This window comes from Nyctibius grandis, chromosome Z, assembly GCF_013368605.1.
Source record: "Nyctibius grandis isolate bNycGra1 chromosome Z, bNycGra1.pri, whole genome shotgun sequence".
Classification (NCBI taxonomy): Eukaryota; Metazoa; Chordata; class Aves; order Nyctibiiformes; family Nyctibiidae; genus Nyctibius; species Nyctibius grandis.
This window is the reverse complement of record NC_090695.1, coordinates 94,887,817-94,899,446: the sequence shown is the minus strand read 5'-3', so window position 1 is coordinate 94,899,446 and position 11,630 is coordinate 94,887,817. Positions and strand designations below refer to the sequence as shown.

General features: G+C 47.6%; 1 protein-coding gene across 1 annotated transcript; it reads left to right on the top strand.

The window, feature by feature from the left end:
- Positions 1-283: 283 nt before the first annotated feature.
- Positions 284-2,749, top strand: GRIFIN (galectin-related inter-fiber protein). Its single transcript, XM_068423969.1, has 4 exons — positions 284-295; positions 1,784-1,863; positions 1,958-2,120; positions 2,585-2,749. The coding sequence occupies exons 1-4, from the start codon at positions 284-286 to the stop codon at positions 2,747-2,749; spliced, it is 420 nt and encodes a 139-aa protein (XP_068280070.1).
- Positions 2,750-11,630: the final 8,881 nt, after the last annotated feature.

The following is an 11,630-nucleotide window of genomic DNA, read 5'->3' as shown; positions in this document are numbered from 1 at the left end:
ATCCGTCACGTCCCAGCTCAGGACTGCCCGGTCGCTGCTGCCTTTGTGCTGGTGGCAGCGGGGCTGGATTAGCCCCGCACGCATGAGCGGGCTGACCCCGCCGGCCGGGCAGCGGGATTTGCTGCTCCCCATCTCCCAGCCGTGTCTGACAGCCCGCTCTGAAAAGGAGACCTCAGCCCGCTGTCGCTGCTAATCCCCGCGCACATGGGCTCCTGGCCGGCAGCCCCTATATAGACCCCTCCAGCCACACACCCGGGGTGGGTCTGCGGCACAGGCAAGCAGGATGGCACTGCGGGTAAGCGCTGGGGACAGGAGCCAGCACAGCCTGGTCTGTCTGCTGGGTGACGGTGCAGGGTGAGGCGGTGGGTAAAGGCAGGTGGCACAGATGAGCGCAAGAAAGGTAGAAATCCTGAAAGACGTGGGGATGCTGCTTGTGCTGCTGCGCTATTTCAGTCCTGTCCAGGCTGTTGCAAAGCTGTGAGTTTCATGGCTTTCGATAAAGGGAACTAGGACAGATTTTTCATCTTGGTTATACCAGGGCTGGTCTGGGGTAATGCTGCCCCAATGGCAGCACTTCTGTCTTGGAGGGTTTAATCTGAGACCAAAATAGGAGCAGTGCTTTAGCAGAGGAGATCTGGCCTTTGCCATCCGTCTCCACTGGGACAGCTGGCAGCAAAGAGGGAATTGCTGTTTCCTGCATATGTGGTGTGTCTTTTGCTGGGCGTGTTGTAATGATGACAAGCTAAGGGTCAAGGCAAGGCTAACCTGGGTGCTGCCATCGCCACTCGCTGTTTGAAACCATATCACCAGCTCCATCAGCCCACTGTGCTTCACAGGGGTTTGAATGACCACGTGCAGGTTCCTAAAGCCACCCTCCAAAAGTAGCAAGGCACAAGGGTATGTGGTTGGCCAATATCGTGTTTCAGCTCCTGCCCAAGAACATGCATATCTCAAAAATGCATTGGAAAAGAGAAATCATGGCAGAGAAAGAAATGAGGGAATGAAACTGCTGAGCTATGGTGCGAGAAAGAAAGGCATGCAGCTGGCGGTGGAGATGACAAGGCTAGAGAGATTTTCCCAGTGTGAGCAATAAGTTTGGTAGAGGGAGATACTCAGAAATGAAAGATCATTAGAATACTAAAAGAAATGGGGTGAAATGGCAAGCATTTCTTATTAAAATGAGTTATTTAATAAAACTATGAATTATTCAAAAAGGAACATTTTCCAGCTCATTTTATGCAAGTTTAACCTTGGAGATAGGGAGAGCAGGTGGAACGGGGGATCAGGCAGGAGCTTGTGGGAAGAGTCACCCATGTAATAATGGATGAGAATGGGCTGGATGCCACATTACACCTATTCCTTGATCAGTCCTTGTCTTTCACACCCTGCTTCAAAGCATCACAAAGTTTTCTGCTTCAGATTTTGTATTACCCAGGCAGGGATAGGGAGCAGAGCACCTTTGTGTCCTGCCAACAATGAAGGCATTCAGGTTCTTCTTTAATTTTTGCTCCCTGATCACACCCAGCTCTTTACAAAAGACCTTGGCAGCAGCAAATCCCACCTCATCAACTGGATGTTGCAGTAACTTCATTTTGTATCAGTTTAGAGCCCCTGAGATTATTTAGGCATGAGAAAAAGGCAGGGGCAGAGAGTGTGTCTGCGTGGGAAGGGGGGAGAAAGGAGAAGACTATGAGAGGGTGAGAAAGATGGAGATGTGTAAGACGAGCAGGGCTGTGCACCTCTCCCACCTTGCCATGCTTCACTGTCACCTCCTCTCTGGCAGTTTGAGGCCTTGTACCCAGAGGGAATGTGTCCAGGCTGGAGCGTCGTGGTCAAGGGCGAGACCAGTTCAAGTACAAGCATGTAAGGACACACTCTGCTCACAGATCTCCCAGCTCATGAGAGCCAGCATCGTCACTCCACAGCCCTCCATCACGTCTTTCTCTCCCTGTCTTAGGTTTGAAATTAATTTGCTCTGTGATCCCGGAGACCAAATCGCTCTCCACTTTAACCCCCGCTTCTCCAGCTCCAGAATCATCTGCAACTCTTTCCTCGCCAACCACTGGGGGAAGGAAGAGGTTAATAACACCTTCCCCTTCGAAGCAAAGGAGCCATACCAGGTAACCCTGTGTCACCTCATGGGTGTCCTTCGGTGGGAGAGGAGTGACCCAGTCAATACTAGTGTCCTCCTCAGGGATCTAGCCCTGCCTTTCCTGCCAGCACCATTCCCAGTAACATCTCTGTTTCTGTCCACTGTTAATATTTCTGTTGTTCCCCGATTTTGCTGCCAAGTCCTGCCAGCTCAGGCACAGATATCCAGAGCCTCAGCAATAATCCCTGGATGCTGCATTTGTTTCAATTTAGGCTTTGCATTATCACCAGTTTCTGCTATCACAAAGTGAAGAGCTCAACTATTCCCTCCTTTTGCCCAAAGAGGGGGTGAACAGCATGTGTGTCGACTCTGGCAGGATTTGAAGTGGGTTGTAGACACGTGCCAAGATTCAGGCACTCACTGACACAGTGGCAGCAAGGTCCAGTGAGGGCACGTGGCCACATGGTGAACCTAACACAGTATCTCTTTCAGGTTGAAATCTACTCTGACCAGGACTATTTCCATGTTTTCATCGATGAAAACAAAATCCTGCAGTACAAACATCGGCAGAAGCAGCTTTCATCCATCAATAAGCTGCAGATTCTCAATGATATTGCCATTTCTTCAGTGGAAATCACCAAACGAGCCTTTTACTAGAGACCAGAGTTGGGACAGTCTCACAGACCATTGCCCTTAAGCTACTGATCCAGCTGGAGACCATCTCCTCTTCTTCTCCACCCAACGCATGCCATCACCGGCCAGGGAAATAGCTACACATGTCCTCATAGTGGAAGTGATGATCATTCCCATCACATGCCACAGCACTAAGGCAGCACCCAGCCACATCGCTAGCTGTAGCCCAGATCATTGAAGATCTTGTGCCCCTATAACTTACGGTGCACAATGGTATAGGTCTTATCATCTTTGCTGTTGGACAGCCTGACAGATCAGGTCTGCCTCAAGTAGTCTGGACACCTGAATGTTACCCTAGAAATTGCATTTGCCCAAGAGTAGGGTGTGAATTAGCCCTAGTCCTCAGCTGGCCGTGTGGTGAAGGATGAAATGGGTGTGAATGTTAGGGATGGAAAGAGACATTTCTTTCCAGGAGCTGGACAAAGATGCTACCGTATTTGCCAATAAAAATCAAACAAGGAAATCTCTGCTGAAACATCCCTCACTGAGCAGATTTACTGAGTTATTCATTCCCTGAAAATCTCCAGGCATAAGGTACGAACAAGGGCTGGCAACCGGGCAGGAGGACACAGGCTGAGGGTTGCTTGTTTTCAGCACTGGGAAAATACTGCCATTTTGCTTTGAGGGCTAACATGAAATGAAGGTCCTACTCAGGGTGATAAGATTCAGCTTGCAAGATATTTCCAGACATTCACCAATCGAGATGTGTTTGCTCAGCCTGAGTCCTGCCAACTCCAGGCTTTAGACAGACCCTAAGAGTGATGTAGTATGTCACAAAAGGGTAAAAGCATAGAGACACATAGAAGCACATGGTCCCTTCATCATGCACCAGAAATGCAGCTGGACTCCAAACAAAGGAATCTGAGGAAATCAAGGTCTAGAAATTACGACAAGTTCAGAATGAACAAAGTGCCATTATTCCTGTTGATAGTGTCTGGTTTTTCTCTTTACTCAACTTTCTTGTTTTCTTTTCTCTTCCATTTCACTTGTCTTTCAAAATCCAAACAGTTCACTCATCCCTTGCACCCTCTTCTCTTTTCCACCCTCTTCCTTGGAGCGCAACATATCTCAAACTCCTTGACCAGGCTACAGCAGGCTAAAAGATGTTATTTTTACTTTAATTACACACGTCATAAGCAGCATAATGTCACAGTGTTAAATCTGAACAGGAACTCACTCCAAAAATGCAATTACAGCTGCACCCAAATTGCTCCTTTGTTCCTCAGACATAAGACAGACCACATTCCTGATGCAAAAGGCAAAGATGATCCTGCCTTGCCAGCCCTTTCCATCAAGGAGAAATCACTTGGTAAGAAGTCAGCCCTGATCCACCCTTGGTTTTGGGCGAGATGTCTGAAGGTCACAGCTTTGCTCCAGCCTTTTCTCAATGCTCAAATTGGTCATTCCCAACTCTTCCCTCTATTTACAGTCTCAAGGACTTATGAGGAAGAGGTGACTGCATAGCCAACCACAACACAGGATGCCACAAAGCTGACATTTACGTGTCTGCTAAAAAGTTTATAATGTTTTTTTCAGGCCATAAAGAACACTAACTGGAAACCATCCCGTTCATGTGGCAAAGAGCACAACGGGAACACAAAAGGGTCCCAAACAGTACCTCCTCCCTCCAAAAAGGACAGAAAATATGGTTTGGAAACAGCCACGGTCTTGTTTGCAAGTCAGGAAGGTTGGAGATGGAGATACTTCCTCTGGTCTGGAATAAATCCGTCACTATGGGAACAAGACTGTTGGCTCAAATTCTGGTTGTCATGATGTAACTCAGGGGTTCAACAAACTTTACTTTTATGGCCATCCCTTCAGTAAAACAGGCACAAATAGAGACAAAATGAGGCCTGCTGGGATCTCTGTGTCATACATCTGATAATGCTGAACTGCATTTGAAAGAAAATGTTCTTTTTATTTGTGCTTCTTTGGGGGTTGATAGAGACAGATCATTTTTCACAGAGGAAAAGCGATGAAATGATTTATAAGGGTAAAACTTTGTACTTATATGGCCGCAGACTCCATCGATAGCCACTGCTGCAGAAACACACCACAATTTCATTGTTCCCCAGAAGCAAGCACAAAGGATCACGACAAACAGGGAAAAAAAATATTTCAAGTGCAAATAAAGAGATGCCACAAAAAAAAAAAAAAAATAAAAAATCAGGCAGCAGCAAAGATTGTGCCCTGACTCATGAACACATTCCCCCCAGCTTCTGATCTCACTCCATTACCATCTGCACCGAGACAGTCCAATCTCTCCTGACACATCCACAGCATTGCTGCTGGCTTCAGGATTTTATCTGCTGCCTTCTCCAGCCAAAACACTCCCAGGGGTGAAGGGGTCTTCAGAGCAAGAGATGTCTGGGGAGCTACAGAGCATCTCTGGGAGGAAGACTGCAGGGCTGGCTGTTTACAGCTGTTTTGCACAGTTTTGTGGGAAATGAGATATGCCCTCCAAGTCTGTGACCCTCATCTGCCCCTTAAGGGGAAATTCTGAAGGAAAATGAAGCGCCACAATTATGATGGTCAATTAAACTCTCAGGAGGGGGTTTGGCACATCAGACTTGTGCAGAGGCATTGCGTGCTGGTATTGAGGGGATCAAAGGGAACAAACCAATCCTTTGTCCAAATTTTAACCAGCTTTCCTATTCATGACCTGGAGTTTGAAACCGGAGAGGGAACTGATGGAGACACGCTCCTGCCCAGGGGTGTACTTTGGGGAGCTGGAGGCCTTTTGGAGGGGAAGGAGCAGAGGCAGCTGGGGGTGCAGCTCTGGGAGGGACCAGCGTTTCACAGCCCAAGCTAAAGGCCAAGGTCAGTGTTTTTGCTGGGGCCAAGTGCAGCGCAGGAGCTGGGCTGAAATGCTTCCAGAGAGCCATTACTGAGGGACAGGATCAGGACTGTCCTAGGCAGGATTTGCCTTTAAAGCAGCAGCTGCTGCCCTTAAAGCTTACACAAACTGGGGAGGGACACCCAAGAGCGAGAGGTCCCTCAAGAGGCAAAGCCAGGAAAGGTGGTGACCCCACACACAGCCTCTTCCTTTCCCACTGATTCTCCTCATTCGGGTTGGATCTGCAGAGCTCATTGCAACACTCTGCCTTGTCCCTAGATCAATGAGAGGAAAATCAGGCTCATAATCCTTCGTGCTTGAGCTGTGCCAGGACTCCCAGGGACAAGGTCCCCTCTGGCAGTGTCACAGCGCTTCAGACACCCTGAGGAGCATCTGCCGATGCATGATCAGAGAGCGCTCCTCCGTGTCGCTGACACTGCTGGCAATCATCACACACCCCAGCAGCAAGTGCCAGCAATTTCCTCACAGGCTGGTGAGCAAAGCACTCCCACACCAGGGACAGTCACATCTCATCAGCAGAGCAGCAGCCTGGAGATGTCGGACTGAGGGACACTGTCTCTGCCAGCCTTAGCAAGGGACACTCGAATATCAGACACCGGATCCTGCCTTGAGATAGGAAAGGCAGTGTGAAAAAGGGCAAGGACTTGTTGCCAACACAGTGGGAAAGACTTCTAGAAAAGCACAAAAAAGGCACAAGTCATACAGATTGCATCTGCCTCATCCTCACTTTCTGATGTGATGCCTTTTTTTTTTTTTTAACATGGCTATCCCCTAAAAATAAAAAAAAAAAAACACAAAAAAGAAAAATACTTTGATACTGGAGTTTTAGCTATGTACTCATAGCTAGAGGGCAGCTCTGATGAAGAAAGGCAGGAGGAGGGCAGCTGTTAACCTTTTACCTAACAATCCCCTTTCTCCTCCCATTTCAGTGCCCCCATCAGCATCTCCTGATGGACACCAGCCTCTCCACAGCAGAGATGTTCACCTCTCCACTGATCCTAAGCAACAGTGTTGTGGTGATCCTGGACTTGCCTCTATGGCATCTCTAATTTCACATGTCCGCCAAGGCCTCTGTTTTCCCAATGTATTGCTGCAGAAATAGCTGCTAGAAGCACAGAGCTTACCAGCAATAACTTTCTTCCTTACATCTCTGAGCCATTATCTAAGAGGCTGCTTAGCCAGCAACATGGGCTGTCAAACTCCTGAAATGCTCAGGAGTCACAGGTGTTTGCTGGCAGGACTGAGGAACACAAAGGGCAAAGGTTTGGCCTTTTTCTGAAGCGTATGAGGGGAAAAAAAAAAAACAACAAGAGGAAAGTAGGAGTAACTCAGTTCTGGCTGGGAAGAGGCAGTTTGGAGGCACCAGGCAGCCCAGATTGCAGCTGGAAAGGAGTCTCTGCTGGAAAGTAGAGGGGTGTTTCTTTTATTGCATTTAAAAAGAGCTTTATAAAGCCATTTTGACTCACAGCATCTCCATCTAGAGCCAGCTGAGGCAGGAAAGTACACCTCCCAGCCCTGATCTTGCATGCATGGTGGCAGGTACCAGCTGCAGACATTAAAGGCAGGCCAGAGAGGGATTATTTTCTCAAAGACAGGATCTGCTCTAGAGGTTGAAGAATTGGAAGCTGATGGTATCACTTTATTTGGCAGCTGTGTTATTGTACATCACTGCTGTCTAAAGAAAGGGTGGCAGAAATTAGCCTGATGCCCAAATTTGCTGGCCCTCCAGTTCTGCAGTCTGTTCAAGACCCTCTTGCCAAAGCTGGATGCAATCTATCATGTTATTCCTTCAAGCTATATGAATGTAAATGGCCAAATCTCTGATTTTACCAGAGCACAAGGCAACAGCCTACAGAGATCAGGATGCTTTCTCTGCACCGTCACACCGCTGTAAGGCTGCCTGGGTCTTATAAAGCACTTTAAAACCATAGGGATCCAAGTAAACCATAATGAGAAGTATCATAACACCCTTGTGTAGTTGAGGAAACCAAGGCACATGGAGGAAAGGAGCAGAGCAGAAAGGAGGGAGAGAACCAAGTGCTTTTGCCTCCAGCCTAGTGCTCCCACCCTGCAGCTCGTGGCGTGGCCATGTAGCCTGTGGGTAGGTTTGGCTGAGAGTTTTCCTGATCCATCAGATGTTGCCCAGAGCCTTAATGAGCTAATGAACTAACAGGCTCCTCACTGAACCCCTCCACAGCCTGCAACACAGCCCAGGTCACACATTCAAGCCAGCCCTTTGGCTTAAATGAGGGGCCAGGGCTGCTGAGCAGCTCATTAGCCCAAGGAGTTTTCCATTCATCTGCACACAGGTATCATTGCTATGGTCTTAGCTACTAATCAGCATTTTTTCTAGCTTCTTTCATGCTCTAGCCCAAACAACGATCAAAGAGCCACCAACATCCCTTCATTTTCTTCCCCTTCCTTAATACACCACCTGTCCAAAGAGAGGCTTAGCAATTGCTGTGTGATTTATTGCACAAAAAGCTTTCTAGTTTCAAAAACTGTGAGTAAGACTGAGACGCAGCTATTTCACCTTCTAACCTCCACCTTTGTGCTAAACTCCAGCTACTGTCAGCTTTCATTTCTTGAAGTTGCTCTGCACTGTGAGCACACACTGGAAGCAGAGAGAGAGACGTGGTCAGTGGCGATGAGAGGGCAGTGATTGTACTTCCAATAAATTGCCCAAGTCATTCCAGATGAGTCACTGCACAGAGAGAGGTGAGGCATCATTACTAGGGAGAAAAAGTTTGCAACTGATCCTGACAGAGTTTAACAACCTCTCAAAGCCACTGACTGCTTGGTTTTCTATGACTAGTTGTGAAGATTCCTTCTAAAAAACTACCCAAAATAAATAACAGCTCAGAGAGGGTTTTTTTCCCCCCCCCTTTATTTTGTCAAAACACTAGAGCAGGCTGCTGGAGAGCATTCAGACCCAGGATCACATCTCTCCCTGCCTCCCAGCTGATCCCCTCTTGAATCCACAGAGCAGAAATCCCAAGGATTTCCTGATTAGAAGTACAAAATACAGGAAAACTTATTTTTAAACACATAACACTTGATCACCAAGCCCTTGTTACAAATGTGGTCAAGTTCTAATTCTTATTGCAACCCGATCCCAGGAATATCTGCTTTGTGACAGCTACCCGCAAAGCATCACCATCTCCCTTTAGCCCACACCCAGGGCTAAACAATAACCAGTTGTTCTATCACCTCATCTCCTCTCCCCAACTGAGAAAGGGAATTGGGAAAAGCGGGGGGAGACTCATGGGTTGAAATTTAAACAGATTTAATAAAATAAGAAAAAGCAATAGCAATACTAATACAAAAGACACAAAATTATACTTAGCCCATAGAGTGGCAGCAAGTTCCTCCAGGGTTAGTAACCATTGAGAACAGAGGAGAAGGAGGAAGAAGAGAGCAGAGCAAGCTTTCCCATTTATAGTGAACCTGACATTAATGTTATAGAACACACCTGTGGGGCAGCTGCCCTGGCTTTCACTGCTAATGGCCTTGATCACCATCCCACAGCTGGCCACAAACTTAAACAAAACGTAACAGAAAAGTAATTCTATAAATTTTATCCCCACAAAACCAGAACAATCACCCAGGCTGAGAGCAAATCATCTTGCTCAGAAAGACAAACTCCTTCCTATTGTAGTCTCTAAAATCTTTATCTCCTCCCTGATGCTCGCAGATCTGGGCATTTCCCAGAGCCTTCCCTCACTGTGTTTCCCCTCTGCAAGCCCCTGCAGCTGGGAAGAAGCAAACAGAAGCAAATTTAAAGCCTTTGTAAGAGGCTTCCCCCAGATGGCAATCAGCTGATGGAACCGAGAAAGCTTTGTCATCTAAAAAGCCCTTTATTAGCCTGTTGCACCCGGGTATAGAGCACCAGGGAAGCAATATTGTTATGCAAATCCGGCAGCGTGCAGGTAGAAGGGCAGAGGACTGACCGCCTTAGCAGCCCCTGCTCTTGATTTATCTGCTTCCCTTCTCAGTAGCATTATGACAAACTGCTTACACCACCAGAGTTACAACAGGGTGAAACGGAGCCCCACAAACCTGACCAGACCACCAGGTTTCCTCAATTACCAAATCTGCTTGATTTGGGCTTTGCTTTCAGCCTGAGTAATTATTTCTCCCCAGGGTTGATGGTGGCTGTATTGATCAAGAGGGTGAGACCACCACACAAAACATGGACACGGAGGAAATCCCACTGCTGCTTCAACCCATCCTGGGTCACAGCTCAGGGGAGAGAAGGTGCTGGGTGCAGTCAGTGTTAGACGCTTGCTTTGTGTGTCAGCTGCCCCCCCTGCTAAGTCCTGGCTTCTCTTAGCTTCTCAAAAACGTGACTTAGTCGGTGCTCAGTATCACTTCAAAATCTTGTCTGTAAATTTGTGCAATGAATTAGGGATCCACAGCACTGATTTCTCCTTAAAAAAAACACTTTGTTGTGCAGTGCATCTCCATTTAGTGACTCTCCTTTTAATGAGACAGGGTTGAATTCACTTGGTGTGGACCTGTTTTTAAGCAGGGTCCCTGAGGGAGCACGTTCAGCCCTGCTACTTGCCTGCACTTCTGCAAAACCCAAAAGCAAGGATGTCTGAAAGACAGATTTTTCAGTCATACTAATGCCAAAATGGTGTTTCATTGTTCTGGAGTGAGTGAACATCGTATCAGACAAATTCTTCTGTACAAAATTATCTTTTTATTTCAGCCACTACATTTCCGGAGCACTCAATCTAAGAGGCTTCGAATAAAAAGGACAGAAGATAAGGAATTTGGCACGTATCTTCTTATGAAAACAGACATCAGTGAATATTCTCAGGCATAAAAATGCACACATTCTCCATTTAAAATCCTCCAAAGGACACTTGAAATAGTTTAAATGTTTCATTCTTTGATTGAGAGGGAAGAATAGTGGGAGAAGAAAGGTTTTTCACTCTCATAAAAGTAATTAAAAACAACTAACGTCAATTCCCAGACGTTTTTCTTTTGTTTTGTGATTTTATTTTCAAAGAATCTGAAGAGCACTTGGCATCTTCTGCATATTGTCTTTGACTATACGCAGCGTTGGCCTCTTATCTCCTCCTGGATTCGCAGCCGCGTCAATGCGCTGACATCAGCGAACGCCACACTGGAGCTATGCCGAGGACCTGGACCGCGGTGCCAAAAATAGCTCGTGTCCAAATACGAATAGCTGAAACCGCGGTGCCGGAGCAGTGGTGGCAGGGGACGGAGCAGCCACCAGCAGAGGGAGCGGCAAAGCCGGCTCAGAGGTCCCCCAAACCGATGGCACCCAGGATTTGGGGAGTTTTGTTGCTGGGTTAGAGATTTGTAAGAAAATGTCCCAGAAAAGGATGGACACCTATTCTTGTCCAATACGAGTTAGCGAACGGTGACGCTGTTACTCTCTCCTGATGGCAGGAGAGACCCAGAGAGCCAGGTTTCAGTACTGCTCCTGTTTCTATCAGGCATTAGAAATGCTCACGCAGACCCTCCCCCTGGGAGGGGGAAGGAGTGTGCACAGGACAGGGCAGATGCAGGGGCTCAGGGAGCCTCCCTTACCCCAAGGTCCTCCCACCTCCATGCCATCAATCAAAAAGTGTGAGAGGCAGAAGGGGTAAGTGGAAATGAAGGTGCGGTTTATGCAGTGCTTTTCAAGGGCAGTCCAACCAGCACCTCCCAGCAAAACCAGTGGGAAGCGATTTCACTGGTGCCAGTGTTCCTCTGTAACATCAAGCTGGGATGTGCTCGCAGTTCACCTAACACAAGCAGCACCCGGACAGTCCATCCCAGTAGCACCAATCCAGCCCCTGCCTGACTGAGACAAGCCTTAATTTTGTTTCATCTCTGTGAAGTGAGCAGACCCCATCACACCTATCTGCTGGGCAAGCACGGGGAGGGGGGCAAAAAGCAGCTGTGTCCTCAAAATAGGCCTTTAGGTCAAACCATGGCAGCTGAGACACCTCAGGCATGTTGGGATACACA

Coding starts and splice junctions, on each gene's coding strand:
- GRIFIN (XM_068423969.1), top strand. Junction 1,864..1,957: donor ACCAGTTCAAGTACAAGCAT/GTAAGGACACAC, acceptor TCCCTGTCTTAG/GTTTGAAATTAATTTGCTCT. Junction 2,121..2,584: donor AAGCAAAGGAGCCATACCAG/GTAACCCTGTGT, acceptor TATCTCTTTCAG/GTTGAAATCTACTCTGACCA.